The 25,674-nt window shown below is 43.8% G+C and overlaps 1 protein-coding gene across 2 annotated transcripts in view; it reads right to left on the minus strand.

Annotated features, from left to right (window-relative positions):
• Positions 1-25,674, minus strand: part of SOCS7 (suppressor of cytokine signaling 7) — a 159,480-nt gene that overhangs the window by 28,231 nt on the left and 105,575 nt on the right. For both annotated transcript variants that reach the window (XM_073608263.1, XM_073608264.1), the window contains exons 7-8: positions 17,378-17,506; positions 11,671-11,806 (exon numbers count right to left, since the gene is read on the minus strand). In XM_073608263.1, the coding sequence (XP_073464364.1) occupies positions 11,671-11,806; positions 17,378-17,506 (265 nt within the window). The remainder of the gene's footprint in view (positions 1-11,670; positions 11,807-17,377; positions 17,507-25,674) is intronic.

Raw genomic sequence — 25,674 nt, forward strand, 5'->3', positions numbered from 1 at the left:
GGAGTCTTCTCATACACTGTGTAACAGCTGATTGGCAGGCAGAAGAATGAAGATACTTGCAGAGCTGTGCTGTGAATAGACCAGCTCTCTGCTAATCTATTTATAGTACCCACCCCGACACAAATTTCCAGCTGCTTTTATCTCCATTGTCAGAAGTTATCATGCTGATAACAGAAGAATGAAGCAGCAGAAACACATGGGACTTAGGGTTTTGGAGAGAGATAAGCAAACACTGCAGATACAGTGCCTTAAAAAAGTATTCATAACCGTTAAAATTTTCCACATTTTGTCATGTTACAACCAAAAACGTAAATGTATTTTATGTGATAGACCAACACAAAGTGGCACATAATTGTGAAGTTTTTTTTTTTTATAACCTAACCCTGCTTTAATCTTCTCCACAACATTATTCCTGACCTGTCTGGTGTGTTTCTTGGCCTTCCTGATGCTGTTTGTTCACTATGGTTCTCAAACAAACCTCTGAAGGATTCACAGAACAGCTGTATTTATACTGAGATTAAATTACACACAGGTGGGCTCTATTTACTAATTAGGTGACTTCTGAAGGCAATTGGTTCTACTGGATTTTAGTTAGGAGTATAAGGGAGTAAAGGGAGCTGAATATAAATGCACGCCACACTTTTCAGATATTAGTAAAAAATTTGGAAAACCATTTTCCTTCCACTTCACAATTATGTGCCACTTTGTGTTGGCCTATCACATAAAATCAAATCAAATCCTGTGACACGGGAGCAGCGCCCGAGTCAATGGATGCAGGACACGGGAGCGAGTCCGCACCGTGCCCCCAGGGCAGCTTTCCATGGGGACACCCAATGAAGAGGAGGGGCCTGGAGCACCAGTGGGAGACCCCAGAAAAAGAGGATGGTAAGAGCAGAAGAAGAGCAGGTAAGTATAGGCATGTTATTTTTATAAAAAAAAAAGAAAAATCGTGTGCTTAACAACGTTAAAAAAACACTGCAGTGTCTAGGAGAGCACCTAATGCAGAGTCCAGTGCTCACAGAGCAAACAGATCGACCTTGCTTCTTCCTTGCAGTAAGATCCAGGTAAGACCTCCAAGGCTATGCTGAGGATCAGACCTAACAGAAAAGTGCAAACTGAACCCCCAGTGTCTCTGCAGCATTTACCCACTTCCCGCCCGCCTTATAGCGGATTGACGTCCGGGAAGTGGTTCCGTTATCCTGACTGGACGCAGATAACATGCCGCCGCGCGCCCACGGGGGCGCGCATCGCAGCGATCGGTGGAGCGGTGTGTCAGCCTGACACACCGCTCCACCGATCTTGGTAAAGAGCCTCCGGCTTTATCAGCGCAGCCCCCCCTCAGATCACCACATTGGACCACTGGACCACCAGGGATCGCCACTAGGACCAGGGAAGGGGCAACATGTGGATGGCCAGGTGTGTACCCCATGGCCATCCACATGTGCCCAATCTGTGCCAATCAGTGCCCACAAATGGGCACTGATTGGCACCATTATGTTCCAGATCTGCCAGCAATGCCCCCAATATATTTTATCTGTGCCACCTGTCAGTGCCCATCTGTGCCACCTGTCAGTGCCCATCTGTGCCACCTGTCAGTGCCCATCTGTGCCCACCTATCAGTGCCACACATCAGTGCCACCCATAAGTACCCATCAGTGCCACCCATATGTACCAATCAATGCCACCTACGAGTGCCCATCAGTGCCGCCTATGAGTGCCCATTGGTGCCACCTATGAGTGCCCATCGGTGTTGCATACGAGTGCCACCTATCAGTGCCACCTAACAGTGCCGCCTATCAGTGCCCGTCAGTGCCACCTCATCTGTGCCGCCGTATCAGTGCCCGTCAGTGCAGCCATATCAGTGCCCATCATTGAAGAAAACGTACTTACAAAAAAATTTTGCAGAAACAAAGAAAAAGTGTTTTTTCGAAATTTTCGGTCTTTTTTTATTTGTTGCGCAAAAAATAAAAACCGCAGAGGTGATCAAATACCACCAAAAGAAAGCTCTATTTGTGGCAACAAAATGATAAAAAAAATTTGTTTGGGTACAGTGTAGCATGACCGCGCAATTGTCATTCAAATTGCGACAGCGCTGAAAGCTGAAAATTGGCCTGGGCGGGAAGGTGTCTAAGTGCCTGGTAATGAAGTGGTTAAAGAATCTTGCCAGTAGGAAAAAAAATCTTGATGGAAAAGCACAAAAAAAGAAAAGAGTAGCTTGCTTTTTTCAAAGCAGAGAGAATACATTCATTCTTCTAGGACACCAGCTAAAAATATGAGGCCGGGTTAGAGTGGGAGGCGCTTTAATGGGTTGAAAATTCCTTTTAAGGTAAATACAGAGGAATGGGTAGTACCAGAGGAAATGAGGGAGTGGCGAGACTGAGGTCAAAAGACCCAGATGCAGAGTTTCGAGAGGAACCATGAATAACCTCATCATGGCCCTCTGCAGTGTGTGCTGGCCTGCCCCCTCATCTAATTTCCCTTCTGTCTGAAGTCCGTCATGAGAGTGAGCAACTCTGAGGGGTACTCACCACCTTAATCAGTGCAGATGCTGTTGCTGTGGAGCAGGAGTGCAGCACTCCTGTGGAATTGGAACGGCAAGAAAGAAGCTTCCCTCAGTAGAGAGAAATCATCCACCACCTAAAACACTAGCAAAAAATTGAGGATCGTCAAGAATGATAGGGGTCATATGGGCTGTCCCCAAACTTAAAAGGTGCATGTGTCTTGTACAGCATAATTAGAAAATAGAAATTTCAGGGAAAGGGTCCACAATGCCAGCCTCTATTTCATTTTAATCAAAAAAGAAAAAAAACACAAGTCACACTGTATGCGTCTGCCAAGGCCAGTTACAAACCATGTATTTTGGGTTGTGATGAGGGGTGAGCAAGCTGTGAGACAGAAGCCACAGTACAACCTCCCAGAGCAATAAAAACAGCATTTAACAGGGATTCTACACGGCTCTGACTAATAAATTAGTGTTGATGCTGGAAATGATAATTATACAGGGGCGTAATTGTATTTACACACACGCCAATCTCCACAGTAGTAGGGAAAGGGGAGGAGGCTAGAATAAGATTTATACCACACACTTTACATGCAGGCTTGGAGTCCTTTACAAAACCCAGCACAAAAGGGATATTGCCAACAAGCACCAGGTTTTAAATGCTGTTTTCCCAGGGCTTATTACAAAACAACAGCAGACAACCCATGAAGACAGTGACCACAGTGTATGTATATATGTATATATATATATATATATATATATATATATGTATATGTATATATATATATATATATATATATATATATATATATATATATATATATATATATATATATATATATATATATATATATTTAGTAAGGGGTTCACTCCAAGTGTAGAACTTTGAGGACACTGCCACTCGCTGTTTTTTCTTTTAAGGGCTTTGCCCATTTCTATTAAAAGAAAGTTCAGCAAGCATAAACATAGGTTTCCCTCGCAGGGGTTTTCAGCATTCCTTCTCCTTCAACATAAATGACATTCAGCCCTTTTGGCTCTCTCACTTGGCAGCACTGCTGCTCTGGCCTTACACTCCAGGCCCTTGTCTGTCTCCTACAGACTGTTCACTGACCAACTTAGTGCACACAGCTAGCAGCCTCTTGCTGCACTGGCTCCCACGTGGAGCCCTTCTGACTCCTGGGCCAGACATCCTGTCTGCTGGGGTGGAGCCCAGAACCATGGTCAGGTTCTTACTAAAAGCCCAGCACACACCTGACCAATTAGTATGCTGGCTGTTTTGAATACCTGGACCCAGGATTGGCGATTTCATTCCACCCAGATCACTTTGAAATCTCCAGGTTCACAGGTCCCAAAAAGAACTTTAGAAAACACTGAGGAAACTGAAAAGCCAGTTTCCTCTTCCTGTCACAAGCTCCCTGGAGCCCCTCAACCCGTCCGGTTGAGAATTCTGGGTCAACACCTCCTTTTAGACCATGACAGGGCAAAGCTCTGTCACAATATATATTATACACACACACACACAGTGAGGGAAAAAATAGGATTTTTTTAACAGCTTACCTGTAAAATCCTTTTCTTTGAAGTACATCACGGGACACAGCCATAGTAGTTATGTGGGTTAAAGGCCACCTTCAGGTGATGGACACTGGCACGCCCTAAATTAAAGAGTGTACTCCCTATATAACCCCTCCCACTGGTGGAAGTACCTCAATTTTGTAGAAAAGCAATACACGTGTATACCAAAGAAGGGAGGGACCTCTGTGTCCCATGATGTACTTCAAAGAAAAGGATTTTACAGGTAAGCTGTTATAAAAATCCTATTTTCTTATCGTACATCACGGGACACAGAGCCATAGTAGTTACTATGTGGGATGTCCCATAGCAATGCCAACTGAAGGGAGGGAGACACAACAAAGCAGGGCATCAAGAGACTAGAGGACTCCTACTGCAACCTGCAGTACACTGCGCCCAAAGGCGATGTCCTCATGCCTTTTACATCTACTTGATAGAATCTAGTAAATGTATGGACTGAAGACCAAGTTGCGGCCTTGCAGATTTAAGCCATGGAGGCTTGGTGATGCACTGCCCAAGAAGCACTAACAGACCTGGTGGAGTGCACTATATGAATATGAAAAGGAGGAATTTTCCTCTTTAAAACATAAGTTTGAACAATCACTTGACGAATCCATTTAGAAATAGTAGATTTCGATGCTGCCTGTCCTCTTTTAGAACCATCTGGCAACACAAACAAAACATTTGTGTACGAATCTGAACAGTCACTTTCAATAGACCTTGTAGTGTAGTGACCTTTCTTCCACAGAAACGAAGTTCTGGAAAAAAAACTAAGGCAGAACAATATCCTGGTTTAAATGAAAACCCGATACTACCTTGGGTAAGAATTCAGGATGAGGCCGCAATACGGCCTCATCCTTATGAACAAACAATACGGCTCCTTACAAGAAAGAGCAGCCAACACTGATACTCTTCTTGCAGATGATATGGCAACCAAGAAAATTATTTTTCCCCCGTCAAGAGGACCAAGGGAATTATCCTCTATAGAAGGCTGCTTCTATAAGCCGGCAGGACTAAAATTAAGTCCCAAGGTTTCAGGGGTGACCAAACTGGAGGATTAATCCGCATTACCCCCTGAATAAAGTTGCAAACAAGAGAGAGGGAAGCAAGTGGTTGATGAAAAGAAAGACCGATAAGGCCGACCTCTGGCCATCGATAGTACTCAAGGCCAGCTTCATTTCTAATCCTATCTGTAGGAATTCAAGGATCCTACCTATGACATATTTACTGGGGTGCCAACCCCTGGATTTACACCAGGAGACATATGCCTTCCAGATTCTTGACTCTGGAGGATGGCTTCCTAGCATTTAACCAAAGTAGAACTACTCAGGCTAACCGCCCATGATCTTTCAGTAGTCTGCCTGCCAATTCACTATTCCTGGAATGAAAATTGCTAATAGGCAAGGAATGTTGTTTTCTGCCAAGATAGAAAATAATTCACCTCTTTCTGGGCCGCACGACTTCTCGTGCCCCCTTGGTGAATGATAAAAGCCACAGCTGTGGCACTGTCCGATTGGATCCTAATAGGACAATTCCGTAGTTTGAGCGTCCAGGCCTCAAGGACCAGGCGTACTGCCGGAATTTCTAGAATACTTATGGACCAGGTCATCACTGATTTGGACCATTTCCTTAGGACAGATGCTTCTTCCAGGACTGCTCTTCAGCCCAGAAGGCTGGCGACTGTTATTACCACCTTCCAGGTAACTAGTAGAAAGGATTTCTCTTTTTGAAGATTCTTGGATATCAACCACTAATTGGGGCTCCAACACACATTGGGGGATAAATGCCCAGAGCTTGGGCCTTCTTGTTCCCAGTCGACAGGATACTGTTTTGCAACAGTCTTAAATGAAACCGCGCATAAGGAACGGCCTCGAAAGAAACCACCATCTTTCCCAACAAATTCATGCAAAGCCAAATAGAAGGATTCTTCTTTGACTTGAGTAACGTAATCAGTTTCCTTATGGAACTGATCCTTTCCTGGGGAAAAAAACATCCTCGGCTGAGCTGTATCAATGATCAGCCCCAAGTACTGCAATCTCCTTGATGGATTTAAGGAGGATTTCCCTAGGTTGAGAATCCAACCTAGGTATTGCAGGTTGCTAACTGCGGTGACCAAAGTTTGGATTAAGCCTGCTACCGAATTGATCTATGAAGAGAAGATCTAAGTAGGCTAGTATTGTTATACCTTGAGCTCTTACCCTGGCTAAAGGAGGAGCCAGGACCTTTCTAAACACTCAAGGTGGAGTAGCTAGACCGAAAAGCAGAGCTACAAACTGAAAATTAAGATTTTCTACCTTGAAGCGTAAATTTCTGGTGAGCGGGGACAAAAATGGCACATGGAGAAAGACCTCCTTGATGTCGATTGACGCCAGAAGTTCTCCCCCTTGTAGGCCGGAGACTACCAATCGGATTGACTCCATGCGCAAAAAATGGATATTCAAAACTGGTTTAGATCTTTGAGATCTAAAATGGGTCTGACATCCCCGTACGGTTTTGGAACCGTAAAAAAGGTTTGAATAAAACCCTAATCCTTGCTCTACCAAGGGGACCACCGATATCACTCTTTGAGACAAGAGATGATCCAAAGCTAGAAAGAGAGACTTCTTTTCACTGGATCTCTGGAACGTTTTGATCTGAGAAAACGAGGAGACGGGAACTCTGACATTGTTCCTGCCAGACCCTTGAAAACTGTAGAAGCCCACCCCCCCCCACGCGAGCGGGGGTGCCCTTTCATAAGGCTTTAGTATTTTGGTTTTGTGGGTTACCTCTCCCAGGTCCTCTTTTGACCCTGGGACTGACCCTGAAGTTTACCTCTAGAATCCTGACGGTGGAGGCCGTCATGACTGCCTGGGGGCAGATGGCACTGGAGAAGCAGCACATTTAAAAGAAAAATACTTAAACTTCTTAACCGGAAAAAGGGGACTTTTCCCATTAGAAATTCTTTGGATATACTTATCCAGATGGAAAATGGCCAAGAGCTTTTTGCAGGCGCTTCGGTTGATCATATTTCAACCATAAGATTCTATGCACATGTACCAGCCTTAGCATGAGCCGTGAGGCCTGGAGAATAGAATCTTTGATAGCATCAACTGTAACACAGAACGCTTCTGATATGCCGGCCAAACTCTGGGTCTGCTGATCAGGAATAACTGAGTACCTCTATAAACTGGTCTTTTAAGGACGAGATACTCTGAACGTCAGCGCAGGTTTGAATGACTGAACCTGCGAGCGAAATAGTTTTTCTTTTTCTTTTTTTTTTTTTTTTTTATAAAAAGGAACTCCAACTTATCTGTTGGACCCTTTAGCATATGAGCATTGTCTACTGGACAAGTCAGGTTTTTGTTTACAGAGGATATACAACCCCTGGCAAAGATGATGGAATCACCAGTCCCTGAGGATGTTCCTTCAGTTGTTTATTGTTGTAGAAAAAAAGCAGATCACAGACATAGCCAAAAACTAAAGGCATTTCAAATGGCAACTTTCTGGCTTTAAGAAACACTAAAAGAAATCAAGAAAAATAATTGTGGTGGCCAGTAACAGATTTATAGAACAAGCACAGGGAATAAATTATGGAATCATGAAAAACAAACAAAATAACACTCCAACACATCACTAGTACTTTGTTGCACCACCTCCGGCTTTTATAACTGCTTGCAGTCTCTGAGGCATTGGACTTAATGAGTGATAAACAGTACTCTTCATCAATCTGGCTCCAGCCTTCTCTGATTGCTGTTGCCAAATCATCTTTGCAGGTTGGAGCCTTGTCATGGACCATTTTCTTTAACTTCCACCACAGATTTTCAATTGGATTGAGATCCAGACTGTTTGCAGGCCATGACATTGACCTTATGTGTCTTTCTTCAAGGAATTTTTTCACAGTTTTTGCTCTATGGCAAGATGCATTATCATCTTGATAAGTGATTTCATCATCCCCAAACATCCTTTCAATAGATGGGATAAGAAAAGTGTCCAAAATTTCAATGTAAACTTGTGCATTTATTGAAGATTTAATGACAGCCATCTCCCCAGTGCCTTTACCTGACATGCAGACCCATATCATAATTGACTGTGGAAATTTGCATGTTTTCTTCAGACAGTCGTCTGAATAAATCTTATTGGAATGGCACCAAACAAAAGTTCCAGCATCATCACCTTGCCCAATGCAGATTCGAGGTTCAGCACTGAATATGACTTTCATCCAATCATCCACAGTCCACGATTGCCTTTCCTTAACCCATTGTAACCTTGTTTTTTTGTGTTTAGGTGTTAGAGATGGCTTTCTTTTAGCTTTTCTGTATGTAAATCCCATTTCCTTTAGGCGGTTTCTTACAGTTCGGTCACAGATGTTGACTCCAGTTTCCTCCCATTTGTTTTGTTGTACATTTTCTGTTTTCAAGGCATATTGCTTTAAGTTTTCTGTCTTGATGCTTTGATGTCTTCCTTGGTCTACCAGTATGCTTGCCTTTAACCACCTTCCCATGTTGTTTGTATTTGGTACATGTTTTAGACAGCCGACTGTGAACAACCAACATCTTGTGCAACACTGCGTGATGATTTACCCTCTTTAAGGAGTTTGATAATCCTCTCCTTTTTTTCAATTGACATCTCTGGTGTGGGAGCCATGCTTCATGTCAGTCCACTTGTTGCAACAGCTCTCCAAGGTGTGATCATTCCTTTTTACCTACATACTAACAAGCAGATTTAATCTGATGCAGGTGTTAGTGTTTGCAATGAAAATTTACAGGGCGATTCCATAATTTTTTCCTCAGAATTGAGTGATTCCATAATTACCTGTGCTTGTTCTATAAATCTAACTGTTACTGGCCACCACAATTATTTTTCTTGATTTCTTTTAGCGTTTCTTAAAGCCAGAAAGTTGCCATTTGAAATGCCTTTAGTTTTTGGCCATGTCTGTGATCTGCTTTTTTTCAACAACAATAAACAACTGAAGGAACATCCTCAGGGACTGGTGATCCCATCATTTTTGCCAGGGGTTGTAGCAGTGTTAATTGCTGGAACTCCCCATAAAACCCTTCCTCCATTGAATAAAGTATTGAGAACTTTTTCAGAGAAAAAAAAAAACTGTTTATCTGGGTGCTCTCACCCAGAATACATAAGCTTTCTTAGCCATGAATGGATAGAAAAAGCATGAACAGATTGGGGAGGCTTTTAGTGAACCCAAGCAGAAGTGGGTTCTGGCAGTAAAAACGTGGGGCGGACCAATTCAGTGAGCAACTGTAACCAACTTTTCCTGCGAGCTTGATACTTCGCATCAGGTTCTTCGGAAGAGGAGACATCAGCCTTTTCCTGGTCCTAGAGAGAAATTTGCCATCCCTCGCTCCTTGTTCCTCAGTATGAGGGTCCTGACCAATGGACAGGGACCCGTTATAAGCTTAGTCCCACTCGGATATGCGATTAAAGCATCAAACTTTTACTTCAAGCTTAAAATGGTTGAAGAAAAAGTAATATACACAGGGCCTGCAGTGTTTAAGAGCAGCTGCAACACTTGCCCCTCCTGACGGCTCACCGTGACCAGCCATATTACTCTCAGGGGAGGATGCCATCTTACTGGGATGGATCTAGGCTTCCGTGTGACTAAATAAGTCTTTCCAGAGCCCTTTATTTAGGTGTTTTTACCCCCCTTCTGCCATAGCCCGATGCACAAAGCAGAGGTACTACCAGAAGGAATGCATCCACTGCTTGAGAAATAGTTCAGCTCTGTCACTGCTATTAATGTTCAGCTTGATGCAGTAGTAAAATGTGTCAAAGGAATGCCTGGTCACCAACCTCATTGCTCTTGTGTCCCTCCTGCAGCATAAATAACACAATGGTGCTTTCAAAAACAGACCTTCCCACGCTGGACGTTGGAGGATGCCAACGGCACGCTACCCCTCCCCCTTTTTTTTTTCAAAAAATGTTTTTTCCGCGTGAGCACGGGCCCCAGATCCTATAGGATCCACGAGGAGGAAGGAGGAATGGCGGAGGGGGGGCCTGGAAGCCGGCGAGCGGTGTGCCTGTTTTTTTTAAAAACCTTTGGCGCCCTTTCCCCGAGAAGAGGGGAAGAAAAAAACAGCACAGGGGGGGCGTCCCGTGGGGAGAGAGAACCCCCCCAGACTTACCGGTCTTACTGCTGTTTCCTGGACAAACGTGAGCTCTCTGAGAAGCATGAGACGTAAGGGCTAACTACAGCCCCCAGTGGTGACACATAGGCATGACAACATTTACTGATTTAAAGGACATTCACAAGAAAAATTTAAAATTTCTTAGAAAACTCCACTCACCTTTCCTGTCGCAGGGTTTTCTGTGGTAAACCAACAGACCCAATCTTAACCCTTCACGGTGGGTTCCATTAAACCTTCAGGAGCCAGGGATCCTCGAGGAAACCCACAATCCTGGACCTGTAATAGCACCTCCACCAGTAAAACTTTATGGCCTTACTACCAAAAAGTACTGGATCCCGGGGTTCCAGGGCTCTAAAAAGAGAAGCGTTACAGGCAAAACCTTGTTTTTTTGGATACGAGGCCCGGGCACCATTCAGTTCAGCTAAAAATACACTTTGAATGGATCCAGTCAGCATGGCTAGCCCCAGCAAGGATTGCTTGAGTGGAGCTCAGCACAGCATATCTTTACTCGCTCGTGACCAACACCTTAGACACTGGCAAAAAAAACTGAGGTACTCCCACCAGTGGGAGGGGTTATACAGGGAGTGAACTTTTTAATTTAGGGCGTACCAGTGTCCATCACCTGAACGTGGCCTATAACCCCACATAGTAACTACTATGGCTCTGTGTCCCGTGATGTACGATAAGAAAAAGTATTTGATCCCCTGCTGATTTTGTACATTTTCCCCCTGAAAAAGAAATGATCAGTCTAGAATTTTAATAGTAGGTTTATTTTAACAATGAGACACAAAATAACAAAAAAAAAAAAAAGAAGTTCTAAATTGATTTGCATTTTAATGAGTGAAATAAGTATTTGATCTCTTCACAAAACATTAGTTAGTACTTGGTGGCAAAATCTTTGTTGCCAATCACAGAGGCAATCACACAGTCATTAAAGTTTCCAGGCTGACGTTTGGTAACTTGAAACTTCAGCTCCCTCCACATATTTTCTATTGGATTAAAGTCTGGAGACCGGCTAGGCCAGTCCAGGACCTTAATGTGCTTCTTCTTGAGGTACTCCTTTGTTGCCTTGGCCATGTATTTTGGGTCATTGTCATGCTGGAATACCTACTCCAAAAGAAGGGTCCTGTGCGAGTTTGGTCCAAATACGGTGCAAATTCAGCCATACTTTATATATGGCTGAAATCGCATTGCACAGAGATTGCATGTAATTTGCACTGCAGTGCGGTGCAAATCACATCCGATGTCAGACATCGCTGCATTGTGAACCAGCACTCAAGGATTGGAAGGTTTTGTTCTGCTTTAGCATTTATATATTGGTGGTGTGGTGAGCTTCCAGCATTAACTAATAAGACAACTTCTCATGCTGGAGCAAAGACTGAATTGGATTATTACCATCTTAACTTTAATGACACTAACACTAAAATAGCTGTAACTGTGGAGATCATCTGTGACTACGAATTATACATATTAACTCACTTGGGCAGAGGGAGCTCTGGTATGTGGTCTATCCGAACCAGTTGCCGAATACGAAAACGGCACAAATGCTGCAAGGACTTCACATTGCTGAATCGAGACACTGGATACAACAGCTGTACTGGGGTAGGAGGGAGACCTGAAAGAAATAATACACAGAATGGCTTTCTTCAATTAAACTGCTGCACTAGAAAAATAACATTTTAACTAGACACTACTCCAAAAGACACACCTTCTATTTACAGTGGAAGTCCATGCTAAAACCCCTCTAACTATAGACACCCACGATCTAACACTAACCTATCTAGCTCTGTAGAAAAAAAAAAGAAGAAAAAAAATTTAGTATACATACCTTTTCTGAAGCCGATTCGACCCGACCTCCAGCGGCGGAAGCTGTGCAGAGGACACGATCGACAACGGCTGTGAAATGAATGGGAAACTACGTTACCCATAGACTTACTATGGGGCTTCCGTTGTCGGACGTGTCCTCTGCACCCGCCTACACAGAGAAGCCACGGCTGACAGCCCAGCGTGAGATTGGGTCGGATCAGCTTAAAAAAAAGGTATGTATACTGATTGTTTCTTTACAGGACTAGATAGGTTAGTGTTCGATCATGGGAGTCTATAGATGCAGGGATTTTAGATTTTTTTTTTAAATTGTATATTTAGTAAGTTTTTTTTTTTTCATAAAAGAAAATACAGAAGTGTAAAAATAAAAGAACAGGTGAGAGTACATAGCAAGTACAATCATAGAAAGAGTATTTAACATATGTTGAAACTGTATAGGTAGGGTTACAATGCTACCAACAAACATCATCACAGCGTTGCAGTCATATAGGTGGGGGTGGGGTGGGGGTGGGGGAGTGGAAGGACCCAAGGAGTGGACGTCACAAACAATGAACTTGCACTTCACATCAAAAAAAAGAAACGTTGCTCACTGGGCCTGGTGTCAGCGAGGTCCCCAGGGTGCCTAAACTGAGGAACAAGACACCCCGTAGGAGTCTCACTGGTGGAGGAAGGGGGGATGGGGGTAGAAGGGGGCACCATGGAACCTTCAAGAGAACCAGCTGACGGGGCTAGGAAAATAGAATTTGAACATATTTGGTCAAGGGGGTGTTGTGCCTCTAGGAGGGTATGGGAATGGCATTCAGGTTAAGTTCTGAGCGATCCCATAGTTCCTAAATTTTTGAAAATTGAGGAAGTGAGTCATTTACTACCGCAGTAAGGTGTTCCATTCTGCAAATCTGCTCCAATATTTGGAGCACCTGTGGGAGAGTGGGTGGGGAGGGAGACAACCATCTTGAGGGTATGGCCCTTTTTGCTGCAAGTAGGATAAAGGCAGCTAATTTTTGGGTGTGTCTGGGGACGCCAGAGAACGCCAGGCCTAGAAGATAATGTATCGGGTCCAGAGGGAGGGCAGTGTCAAGTAAGTTTTGTAGGTGGGCCTGGATAGAGAGCCAAAATGGTTAAATCAGGGGTACTCCCAGAAAATGTGGAAATGAGAGCCAATGTCGCCTCGGCATCGCCAACACATCCGGCCCTGGGGTATTATCTATGTATGATTTCTGGGGTTCTATACCAAAAGAACAATATTTTATAAGCTGTCTCCCTTAGTTCCACACATCGGGACGATTTGGAAACAGCCTCCTATATCTTCTGCCATTGAGGGAGAGGAATGGGTTGTTTAACAATCTGGGACCATTTCAGCATGTAAGGGTGACATGTGTCTGTAAGTGAGGTAGTGTCATGTAGAAACTTATAGATGTCTGAGATAAGATGGGTCTGATAAGGTCCTTGAGCACATAAGGGTTCAAATGAGGTAGGTTTATTTAAGGTTAGGGTGGGGGATTTAGAGGCAAAATAGTGTTTGAACTGGAGGTAGGAGTATAATAAGTGCTTAGGGATCTGATGTTTCCTTTGTAATTCATCGAAGGGCAGGAGTGTATATGTGAGCGGGTGTACTAGGTTTCAAAGCTGAAAAATTCCGGCCAGCGTCCATGGGAGCATTCGGGTATAAGAGAGGCTGTCTGGGATGTCAGTGTTAAACAACACATTTAGTAGGGGTGGGCATGGAGAGGAAAGAGAACTGATGGGAGCACTTTTTCCATATCGAGAGGGTGAACAACATTGGGTTTAGACATAAACTCCTAAGTTGGCTCATGGCGGACTCTAGGTTTGCCCAAATCATAGAGTCGGGTCTAGCGGCACTCATTTCAATCTCTGACCAAATTGCTGGATGCCATTCTAGAGGACCAAGTAATGACCGGTTTAAGGTGGGTGGCAAAATAGTATTAATAAGATCGGGGGCTCCCATCCCTCCCCTGTGTCTGGGAGCTAGCATTACCAAGTTGGCTATCTGGTGAGCTTTATAATGCCAAATGAAGTTGAGAAATGTACTGATGAGTGATTTTGAGTTAGGACATAGGGATGGGAATAGGTAGGGTTCCAAATAGGTAAAGAAGCCTTGGTAAAATAGACATCTTCAGGACATTGGTATGACCCAAGAGAGAGATGGGATAAGCGTCTCACTGTCGCAAGAGACAGTCAATGTCGCAGGAAAGTGGGGGGTAGTTACCTTGATAGAGAGTAGAGTAGGAAGAGTTTAGATTTATCCCTAAGTATTTAAGGGAGTTCGGGCACCAGTGGTAGGAGTAGTTTTGTTTGAGAATGGCGAGATCTGAGGGTGGAATATGTATTGGTAGAGCTTCTGTTTTACTTGTATTAATTTTATATCCTGAAATAAAGCTAAAGTCTCTTAACAAAGCTATAAGGTTCAGGAGGGATGTATGGGGTCTGGTCAGGGTCAGCAAGACATCGTCCTCAAATAGTGATAGTTTATATTCCTTCTAGCACAAAGAGACCCCTCGGATGTTAGGATGGGCGCGTATGCAGTATGCAGCTAGGGGTTCCAGACAGAGAATGAAGTGTAAAGGGGATAGCGGACACCCTTGCCTGGTACCGTTACTCAAGGAAAAGGACAGCGATAAGTAGGATAACTGGACTTGGGAGGAAGGTAGGGAGTATAGGGCATGCAGTGCTGATATGAAGGGACATCCAAAACCATAATTGGAGAGTGTAGCAAACATAAAAGGCCAGCTAAACCGATCAAAGGCTTTTTGAGCGTCAAGGCTTAGTATCAGGGCTGGATGTTTTATTCAATAAGTCTATGAGGTCTATGGTACGTCTCGTGTTGTCACTGGCGTGTCTGGCTGTCACAAAACCAACTTGGTCTTTATGTACGAGTCTGGGGACTAAGAGGGATAGTCGTTAGCTAGAATCTTTGTAAATATCTTGAAGTCCGAGTTAACGCGATGGGCCTGTAATTGTCAGGGATGGAGGGATCCTTGCCAGGTTTTGGGATCACAGAAATATGGGCATGGAGGAATTGTGGATGGGGTGTGGTACCTTTATATATATTTATATAGGGAGGCGTATAGTGAGATCAAGTGTGGGCTTAAAATTGGTAGTAAGGTCTTATAATAGGAATATGGCAAGCCGTCTGGGCCGGGGGATTTTTGGGTAGGGAGATGTTTGACGTCGTCAGCTAATTCTTCAGGGGTGACAGCAGCATTCAGGGATGAGAGGTGTTCAGAAGCGAGTTTGGGTAGTTGTAGAGAATCAAAAAATGAGTCAAATCTCTCTTTCGTAAATTTGTAGTTAGGGTCTGTTTGCAGACAATTGTACAATTGGCAGTAAAATTCTCCAAAGACCTTGGATATAGTGAGGGGGCAATAGGTAGGGGTCCCATCTGCTTGCCTGAGAAAATCTGGGGAGGAATGGAAGGGACGAGGTTTCAACTTATTCACCAGTATCCTGTGGGGTTTGTTTGAGTATTCATAAAATTAGTTTGGACCATAAAAAAGATTTATCGATCTTGCTCATTTTTAGTGATCTAAGCTGGTTTCGCAAAGAAACAACGGCTCAGAGTCTGGCCACCGTGGGGAAGACAACAAGAACCTCTCAGCCTTGCAGGGTTTAGACAGTAAAGACGAGTGTTGAAATGCTGCATCTTTCTTTAAACGTGAACCTGTAGCAATGCAATGTCCCCGGAAGACAGCCTTGTGTGCTTCCCACAAGGTGGAGGGCTCCGAAACCATGTTTGTGTTAAGTTGGAAGTACTCTCTGGGATGCGGAGAAAGGTCTCATTGAGTCGCCAGTGACAAGTTTTGGGGGAGGTAGAGGAGAGGGCAATGTCAAGAGCTACAGAGGAGTGGTCTGACCAGGTTATGGGGTTGATTTCAGAGGAGACTGTGGATGTCAGGAGGGGTGAAGAGATAAAGAAATGGTCCAATCTGGAATAAAGCTTATGGGAGTGTGAATAAAAATGTGTATTGTTTGTGCGTAGGGGTGTTTGATCCTCCAAATATCTAGAAGATTCTTAGTTGTGATAAGTTTACAGAATGATTTGGAAAGGCTGTCAGGTTTGGTTAATGTTGCGGAGGGGAACAATACATGCCTATCTTTGCTGGGCGACATAGTCATATTAAAGTCTCTACCAATGACCATAAAGGGTTGGGAAAACTTGTTCAGAGTGTCAAACATGATGGAAAGAAACCGGATCTGGCCAGAATTAGGGGCATAAACATTCACAATAGCAAGAGATTGGATGAGGATTGAACAGTCCAAGACAATAAAAAACTGTCCCGGGGGTCCAGGTAAGATGATTTAACGCGTAAGGGACATGGTCGATTAATTAAGAGAGCCACTCCTGCTTTCCCAGATGGGATAGAAGCTAGGAAGGATGTCTGGAAATTTTTGGTGGTGAATTTAAGGGATCCCCCGGGACGGAAGTGGGTCTCCTGGACAAAAATAACATCTGCTCTGGAAGTTTTAAACTCTTTCAAAGCAAGCCATCTCTTTTGAAGAGAGTTTAAACCTTTAACATTACATGTAAGGAACTTTAGTGCCATGACATCTTAACCTGTTGAAAAAGCATTTGCTATATTGCATAGTAGACATTGTATAGATCAAGCGATTTTTGATATGGAAAAAACTTTTGTTCCCATGTTGTTTATCTTTATAAATAAAAATGATCTTTGTTATGTGTTACTAGTGAGTTTTTATCTCCACATCAAAAACCTTAAAAGTCCCGAGGTTTACCTCCCCCTTCAAAAATATTTTTCATATTGGGATGTGGTGTTCAATTTGATTCCTCTGTCATGCTTTATAAAAAAAACTGACCACTAGCAAAAAAATTAAGAACTCACAGAGTGGGGTAGTTATAGGGGAACAACCAGGGAGCATGTAGTCAAAAGCTTTGCCAGTGACCAACCACCTGGTACCAGCAAATAACCCAGGGTCTATGAATACTCAGCCTGTGTCCATTACAGTACAATTCAGATAGGAACCTATTCTGTTAGCCATATAATTCGTTTTCTAGATGTTCATTATTTCCAAAATAGCTTTGTTTAAACCACATGTGAATATAGAGAGGTCTGACAAGTCACAGTAGACCTGAGGAAATTAGTAAATATATATTCCTGCGCTACTATATGATACCCCAAACTTATTAAAAATAATAAAAATATAGATTAGAGAAAGCAGCTACCACCTAACAGTGCTATCACTACATTAAATGCAGAATCAAAATTAATAAAATAGTAAAGCGCTTTCAACACAGGAGGACATAAAATAATAAAAGAAAAAGACTTTTACTTGAAATGAAAACACAGCAGATATCTGACACTTTGCTTGCATCTAAAGCACTGACCTGGAACTCGTGAGCGTAGAAAATACAGGAACTTTCCATTTTTTGAGTGCATAATTGCTCGTTTAATAAATTCAACTACAGACTGGCAGCGATCTTCAAACTTTGGATGACACCAGAGACTGAAGGTACCTGAGAAGGGAAAGTTGCGATATACATCACTCTGGCCAATACTTATACTGCCAAGTAAACTATCAGCTCTAAGAACCGTCTTTAACCCTTTACTTGAGAAAAACGGTGTAAACAAAAAGGCCAGCTTCACACTTGCAGTATCACACGCGTCTCTGCAATGCACGGGACCAAACTATGCACACGATCATGCAATGTGGTGCCATTCATTTTACCCACACTTCAATTTATGAAATGCAAAAGTACCTACAATGCCTAGTAACACACTACTGGGCACTGCCATGTGGGGAGACACCAAAAAATAAATATGTCAAATATGGTTTCACATGCAGTGAGGTGTGCGCGACGTTGGTTGGCCATTCACAATTACTGTGCTGTCTAAATTTAATACGTTATAACACATGAAGTAAAGCATGTTAATGAGCATGCTTTAACATGAAGCACAGGGGTGAAGCAGGCCAAAGTGATTTTGTAAAACAAGAGAGTACCTCTAAACATAGGCCCATTTCAAATTGACGGACCAATCTGGTTCGCCTGTCAGTTCTTTGGACCATCCATAGCTCCCAATGGAGCGGCGGTTGTCAGCGGACATGTGCCCACTGAAACCCGCCAGCATCTGATCCAGTCCGCTAAAAACAGAGGGATGGGGATCCGTTCCCCATCTGTCCAGCGGATCGGATGACAGTCTGATGGAAACGGACAAGCAGTTAGGTTCCATCTGACCGACCCCTAGAGAAGAGCGGGCTGTGTCTGTGTCAGCTGTGCATAACGGAGCGGACATGGACCTCTCATGCGCTGTCATGCGGACAGATTCCTCACTGAGCAGGCAGATCTGCTTGGCGGAGTCTGCCCTGTCTGCAAGGGGCCTAACTGCAAACCTTTTTTAAAGTGCTAATGTAGCCCTTTGAAGACACCTCAGTTTCCTGGATAAGGGAACAGTAAAAAATAACCCACTAAGCACCACCTAAGGTTTAGCAATTAATGGCTCACAGAAAGATAAAGGGCTGAAAGGGCATTTTGAAGTATTGCAGTAAGATTTGAGGTTTGCTCTTGCACCTTATAAATGTGTTAACGTGAATAGCTTCCATATCATCTCTGGAATTCTAATTTGTTGCAGGTTTGAAAAGCAAGAGCGTGAGGATATGTAAAAATAGGAATGCTTTCTAAGTAGAAGATACGGTGCTGTGAAAAAGCATTTGCCCCTTCCTGATTTTTTTTGCATATTTCTCACACATAAATGATTCATATCATCAAACTAATTTTATTACACAAAGATAACCAGAGTAAATCCAAAATGCAGATTTTAAATAATTATTTTATTTATTAAGGGGAAAAAAGCTGATCAAACCCACCTGGCCCTATGTGAAAAAGTAATTGCCCCTCCCATGCTGAATCATGAATGAACTGTGATTAACCACAATTTTTTGGAAATCTGAGTTAGATCTCAAATAGCAACACATCATGCCGTGATCCAAAGAAATTCAAGAACAGATTAGAAACAAAGTCATTGACATGCATCAGTCTGGAAAGAATTAAAAAGCCATTTCTTAGGCTTTGGGACACCAGCGAACCACGATGAAAGCCATTATCCACAAGTGGAGAAAATGTGGAACAGTTGTGAACCCTATCAGGAATGGCCGGCCAATCAAAATGACTCCAAGAGCACAACGACGACTCATCCAGGAGGTCCTAAAAAATAGAATTTTTTTTTTTTTTTTTAACACCTTGCCTGTAAAATCCTTTTCTTTGAAGAACATCACGGGAAACAGAGCCATAGTAGTTACTATGTGGGGTTATAGGCCACCTTCAGGTAATGGACACTGGCACGCTCTAAGACAAAAAGTGCACTCCCTATATAACCCCTCACACAACTGGGAGTAACTCAGTTTTGTAGCAAAGCAATACACGTGTATACCAAGAAGGGAGGGACCTCTGTCCCGTGATGTACTTCAAAGAAAAGGATTTTACAGGTAAGCTGTTATAAAAATCCTATTTTCTTATCGTACATCACGGGACACAGAGCCATAGTAGTTACTATGTGGGATGTCCCATAGCAATGCCAACTGAAGGGAGGGAGACACAACAAAAGTAGGGCACTAAGAGACTAAAGGACTTATACTGCAGCCTGCAGTACACTGCATCTACTTGATAGAATCTGGTAAATGCATGGACTGAAGACCAAGTTGCGGCCTTGCAGATCTGAGCCATGGAGGCTTGGTGATGCACTGTCCAAGAAGCACTAATAGCCCTGGTGGAGTGTGCTTTAATATGAAAAGGAGGAATTTTCCTTTTTAAGCCATAAGCTTGAACAATCGCTTGACGAATCCATTTAGGAATAGTAGATTTCGATGCTGCCTGTCCTCTTTTAGGATCGTCTGGCAATACAAACAAAACATCTGTTTTACAAATCTGAGCGGTCACTTACAAATAGACCTTGACCGCTCTCACCACCTCAAGAGAATGTAGTGACTTTTCTTCCATAGAACAAGGTTCTGGAAAAAATGAAGGCAGAATAATATCCCGGTTTAAATGAAAACCTGACACTACCTTTGGTAGGAAATTAGGATGAGGCCGCAATACAACCTTATCCTTATGAATAATCAAATATGGCTCTTTACAAGAAAAAGCAGCAACTCTGATACTCTTCTTGCAGAAGATATGGCAACCAGGAATATTATTTTCCTCGTCAAGAGGGCCAAGGGAATATCTCAAATTGGCTCAAAAGGCTGAAAAGGCTGTTTTTGTAAAGCCGACAGGACTAAATTTAAGTCCCAAGGGTTCAGGGGTGACCTAACTGGGGGATTAATCCACGTTACCCCCTGAATAAAATTACGAACTAGAGAGTGTGAAGCAAGTGGTCGTTGAAAAAACACTGATAAGGCCGACACCTGGCCCTTGATAGTACTTAAGGCCAGCTTCATTTCTAATCCCATCTGTAGGAATTCAAGGATCCTACCTATTACATTTTCTGGGGTGCCAACCCCTGAATTCACATCAGGAGACATACGGCTTCCAGACTCTATAGTATATGACTCTGGAGGCTGGCTTCCTAGCATTACCAAAGTAGAAACTACTGAAGCTGACAGCCCACGGTCCTTTAGAATGTGGGTCTCAATAGCCTAACCGTTAAATTTAGCGTTTGTACGGTAGGATGGAATACCAGATCTTGCGAGAGAAAGTTTGGCCACAGTGGTAGGGTCCAAGGGTCCCCTACCGCCATCTTAATGATCTTGGCAAACCAAGATCTCCTGGGCCATGCTGGGGTGACCAGAATCACCTCCTTCCCTTCTTGCTTGATCCTGTGAAGAAGCGGCGGGAGCAGCAGAACAGAAGGGAACGCATAGATCAGTGAAAACTGATCCCACGGAAAGACCAAGGCATCTGTCCAGTATGCCATTGAATCCCTTGTCCTTGACACAAAGTTGTTGATCTTGTTGTCGATCTTGTTGTTGAACCTGGACTCAAACAGATCCACATCCGTAACTCCCCATTTTTGACATATTGACAGAAAGATGTCAGGATGAAGGGACCATTCTTCTGGGAACAATTGTTGGCGACTCAAGTAGTCCGCCTGCCAATTCTCTAGCCTTGTAATGAAAATTGCTGATAGACAAGGAATGTTTTCTGCCCAAGAAAGAATATGATTCTCCTCTTTCTGGGCCGCACGACTTCTCGTGCCCCCTTGGTGATTGATATAGGCCACCGCTGTGGCATTGTCGGATTGGATTCTAACAGGACAATTCCGTAGTCTGGACGTCCAGGCTTTCAGGGTCAGGCGTACTGCCCAAATCTCTAGAATATTGATGGGCAAGGCTATCTCTGATTTGGACCATTTCCCTTGGACAGACGCTTCTTCCAGGACTGCTCCCCAGCCCAGAAGACCGGCATCTGTTGTTACCACCTTCCAGGTAACTGGTAGAAAGGATTTCCCTTTTTGAAGATTCTGGGATATCAACCACCAATTGAGGCTCTGACGCACACTGGGAGATAAACGCATTGGGAAGTCCAGAGCTTGGACCTACTTGTTCCAAGTTGACAGGACACTGTTTTGCAGCAGTCTTGAATGAAACTTCGCACAAAGAATGGTCTCGAAAGAAGCCACCATCTTTCCCAACAATTTCATGCAAAGTCGAATAGAAGGATTCTTCTTAGTCTTGACCAACTGAATCAGTTCCTTTATGGAAATGATCCTTTCCTGGGGCAAAAACACCCTCTTCTGAGCTGTATCTATGATCAGCCCCAAGTACTGTAATCTCCTTGATGGTTTTAAGGAGGATTTCCCTAGGCTGAGAATCCCACCTAGGTATTCCAGGTAGCTGACTGCGGTGACCAAAGTTTGGTTTAAGCGGGCTACCGATTGATCTATCAAGAGTAGATTGTCTAAGTAGGCTAGTATTGTTATACCTTGAGCCCTTAGCCTGGCTAAAGGAGGAGCCAGGACCTTTGTAAATACTCGAGGTGCAGTAGCTAGACCGAAAGGCAGAGCTACAAACAGGAAATAAAGATTTTCTACCTCGAAGCGTAGAAATTTCTGGTGAGCGGGAAAAATCGGCACATGGAGATAAGCATCCTTGATGTCGATTGACGCCAGAAGTTCTCCCCCTTATAGGATGGAGACTACTGATCGGATTGACTCCATGCGAAAAAATTCAAGTTAGACTTACCGGTAACTTGTTTTCCAATAGGCTTTCAGGACAGCATCCGAGAGACCATGGCTCTTCCTCCCACAGGAAACACCTCATCAATTAAAGCGGGGGTCCACCTATCTATCGTTTTTTTTTTTTTTTGAGTTCATTCACAAACTTTTCTTCTCAGCATTACATACTCACATATTGTGTGTAATATGTCCGCCTGTGTCAGATTTCGTCGGAAAGAATAACCTATATTATTCACTGCAAGCGGTTTCCATCTTCATTGTGGGCATTTGAAGCCCACAAGCATTTATTTCCTGGATGTGGTGAATGCTGTGCTCCCAGCATTCACCGCTCGTTCCCGCACATGCTCAGTGGCATCCTGGGAAGCCTGAGACTAGCTCCCAGGAGTCTGGGAGAGGCTAGAAACACGTCTACTCCCACGGGAGGAGAACCAGGAAGTGCAAAGAAGAATAGAAAAATAAAAGGTAATTACGGCGATTTAAATTTTTTTAAACGGCATGTCAGCATTTAGGCAAGGAAGAGAATACATACAGATATTGTTCAAAATTTGGGTGGAACCCCGCTTTAAGTCTTTAATAGGAGGCCTCCACGTTGCTTCCATCAGTTGTTTGTAGAGAACCTCCAGCCCCAGCTGCAACACGTGCACTCGCAGGCCACTCGCAGACCTACGTGCGAGTGCACGTAGGTCTGCGAGTGGCCTGTGAGTGTACGTAGGTCTGCGAGTGCAGGTAGGTCTGCGAGTGCAGGTAGGTCTGCGAGTGCACGTAGGTCTGCGAGTGCACGTAGGTCTGCGAGTGTTCTGCGAGTGCACATAGGTCTGCGACTGTTCTGCGAGTACCTGTGTATTGTCTTCTTGAGTACCTGTATATTGTCTTGAGTATTAGTGTCAGGAAGCTAGCTGTTAGGTAATTTGGACAGGGTATAAACCCCAATCCTCACTAAATTTAATAGGTACGATGCCTGGCGAGTGTGGAGAGGCGACTCTTTGTACATCTTGCTGCATGTATGCGTTCCTTGATCATCTGATCGAGGGCGAATACTGCTGTGCAAAATGTAAGCACATGGTTTCTCTGGGACCCCAGGTTCTGAATCTGGGGAAGCAACTGTCAGCACTGAGAAGTCCCTCCCTATTAAAGGAGAGCCAGGAACGTACACGGCAAGTGCTGGCAGGGGCCAGCACAGAGGCGGGTGAAGACAAAGAGGTGCAGGCACTAGCAAAGAGTAAATGGGTGACAATCAGGAAGGGTAGAGGGGGAAGTGCCAGGGAGGCCGATCCAGGACTGGAGCATCCCAATAAGTATGCTCCATTGAGTGACATTGGTGAAACCAGTTAGGGACTAGCACTGCTGGAGCTGAGGGACTCTCCTAGCTGCCGGGGGAAGAACTCCTCCAGTGAGAGTGGGGGGGGGGGGGGGGTCAGCGAAGGGAAAGGAAAGACAGATTCTGGTGGTAGGAAACTCAATTCTTAGAAGGACAGAGAGGGCAATCTGTAACAAAGACCTGAATCGCCGAACAGTATGTTGTCTACCGGGCGCTCGGGGTCGGCACATTACAGATCTGGTGGACAGATTACTGGGAGGGGCTGGGGAAGACCCAGCTGTCATGGTGCACGTTGGCACCAATGACAAAGTCAGAGGCAGATGGAGTGTCCTAAAGAACGATTTTAGGGACTTAGGAGCTAAATTGAGGAAAAGGACCTCCAAGGTAGTATTCTCAGGAATACTACCGGTACATTAAGCCACACCAGAAAGGCAGAGGGCAGTAAACAAGTGACTGAAGAGCTGGTGTAGTAAGGAGGGGTTTGGGTTCCTGGAGGACTGGGCCGACTTCTCAGTCGATAACCGGTACTATAGAAGTGATGGACTGCACCTAAATGAGGAGGGTGCAGATCTGCTGGGAATGAAGGAGGCCAAAAAGTTAGAGGGGTTTTTAAACTAGGCGATGGGGGGGAGGGTCCAGAGGTAGAGATAGTCAGCATGGAAGATATTCCAGAGGGTAGTATTGGGGCATTAGCGGTAGGTTGACCAAAGCACAAAAACACAAGGTGAGTATAGTAGCAAGTCCTAGTTGCAATCTCGACACACCCAATACGAGGACAATATGCGACCGGTCTAAACTATGTGGCATGTTCACCAATGCCCGGAGCATGGCGGACAAGATGGGTGAACTAGAGACACTGTTGTACGAGGAGGATTTGGATTTTGTGGGAATTTCAGAGACCTGGTTCAACAGCTCTCATGATTGGCTGGCAAACATTCAAGGGTATACCCTTTACCGCAAAGATAGAGAGGGTACAAAAGGGGGAGGGGTATGCCTATATATCAAGAATAATGTACAAGTGAATGTGAGAGATGACATCACTGAGGGAACTAGGGAGGAGGTGGAATCCTTATGGGTAGAGCTCCAAAAGGGATGAAGCTAAGGGGAAAATAATACTGGGAGTATGCTATAGGCCCCCTAACCTGAGGGAGGAGGTGGAGACAGATCTCCTATCACAATTTGGATTAGCAGCAAAGATGGGAAGTGTTATCATAATGGGGGATTTTAATTATCCAGACATAGACTGGACAGAGGGAACCGCGCATTCATTTAAGGCTCGCCAGTTCCTTAATGTCTTGCAGGACAATTTTATGGGTCAGATGGTAGACTCACCAACTAGAAATAAAGCATTACTGGATCTACTGATTACCAACAATACAGACCTGATCACGGATGTGGAAATACGGGCAATTTAGTTAACAGCGATCACATGTCAATTAGTTTCAGTATAAATCACACAAATAGGAAACATAAAGGGGAATACAAAGACACTGAATTTCAAAAGAGCCAACTTCCCTAAACTACAAACCTTGCTAAAAGGCATAAATTGGGATAAAATATTAGGAACAAAGAATACGGAGGAGAGATAGGTTTGCTTTAAGAGCATATTAAATAAGGGCATTAGCCAATGCATCCCATTGGGTAATAAATTTAAAAGAGCGAACAAAAGTCCTGGATGGCTTAACTCCAATGTAAAAATGCATATAAAAGCAAAGGAGAAGGCCTTCAAAAAATACAGGGTTGAGGGATCATCTTCAGCATTCAGACTTTATAAAGAATGCAACAAGAAATGTAAGGGTGCAATTAGGACGGCTAAGATAGAACATGAAAGACATAGCGGAGGAGAGCAAAAAAAATCCAAAGAAATTGTTTAAGTATGTAAACAGTAAAAAAGGGAGGACAGACCATATTGGCCCCATAAAGAATGAGGAAGGACATCTGGTTACAAAGGATGGGGAGATGGCGAAGGTATTGAATTTCTTCTTCCCCTTAGTCTTCACGAGTGAATCGAGGGGCTTCAGTAACCAAAACTGCAGTGTTTATCCTGACACAACACAGGAAGCGCCTGCATGGTTGACAGAGGAGAGAATTAAAATTAGACTTGAGAAACTGAACATTAATAAATCACTGGGACCAGATGGCTTGCATCCGAGGGTACTTGGGGAACTCAGTCAAGTGACTGCCAGACCTTTGTTC

This window comes from Aquarana catesbeiana, linkage group LG12 (genome assembly GCF_042186555.1).
Source record: "Aquarana catesbeiana isolate 2022-GZ linkage group LG12, ASM4218655v1, whole genome shotgun sequence".
Classification (NCBI taxonomy): Eukaryota; Metazoa; Chordata; class Amphibia; order Anura; family Ranidae; genus Aquarana; species Aquarana catesbeiana.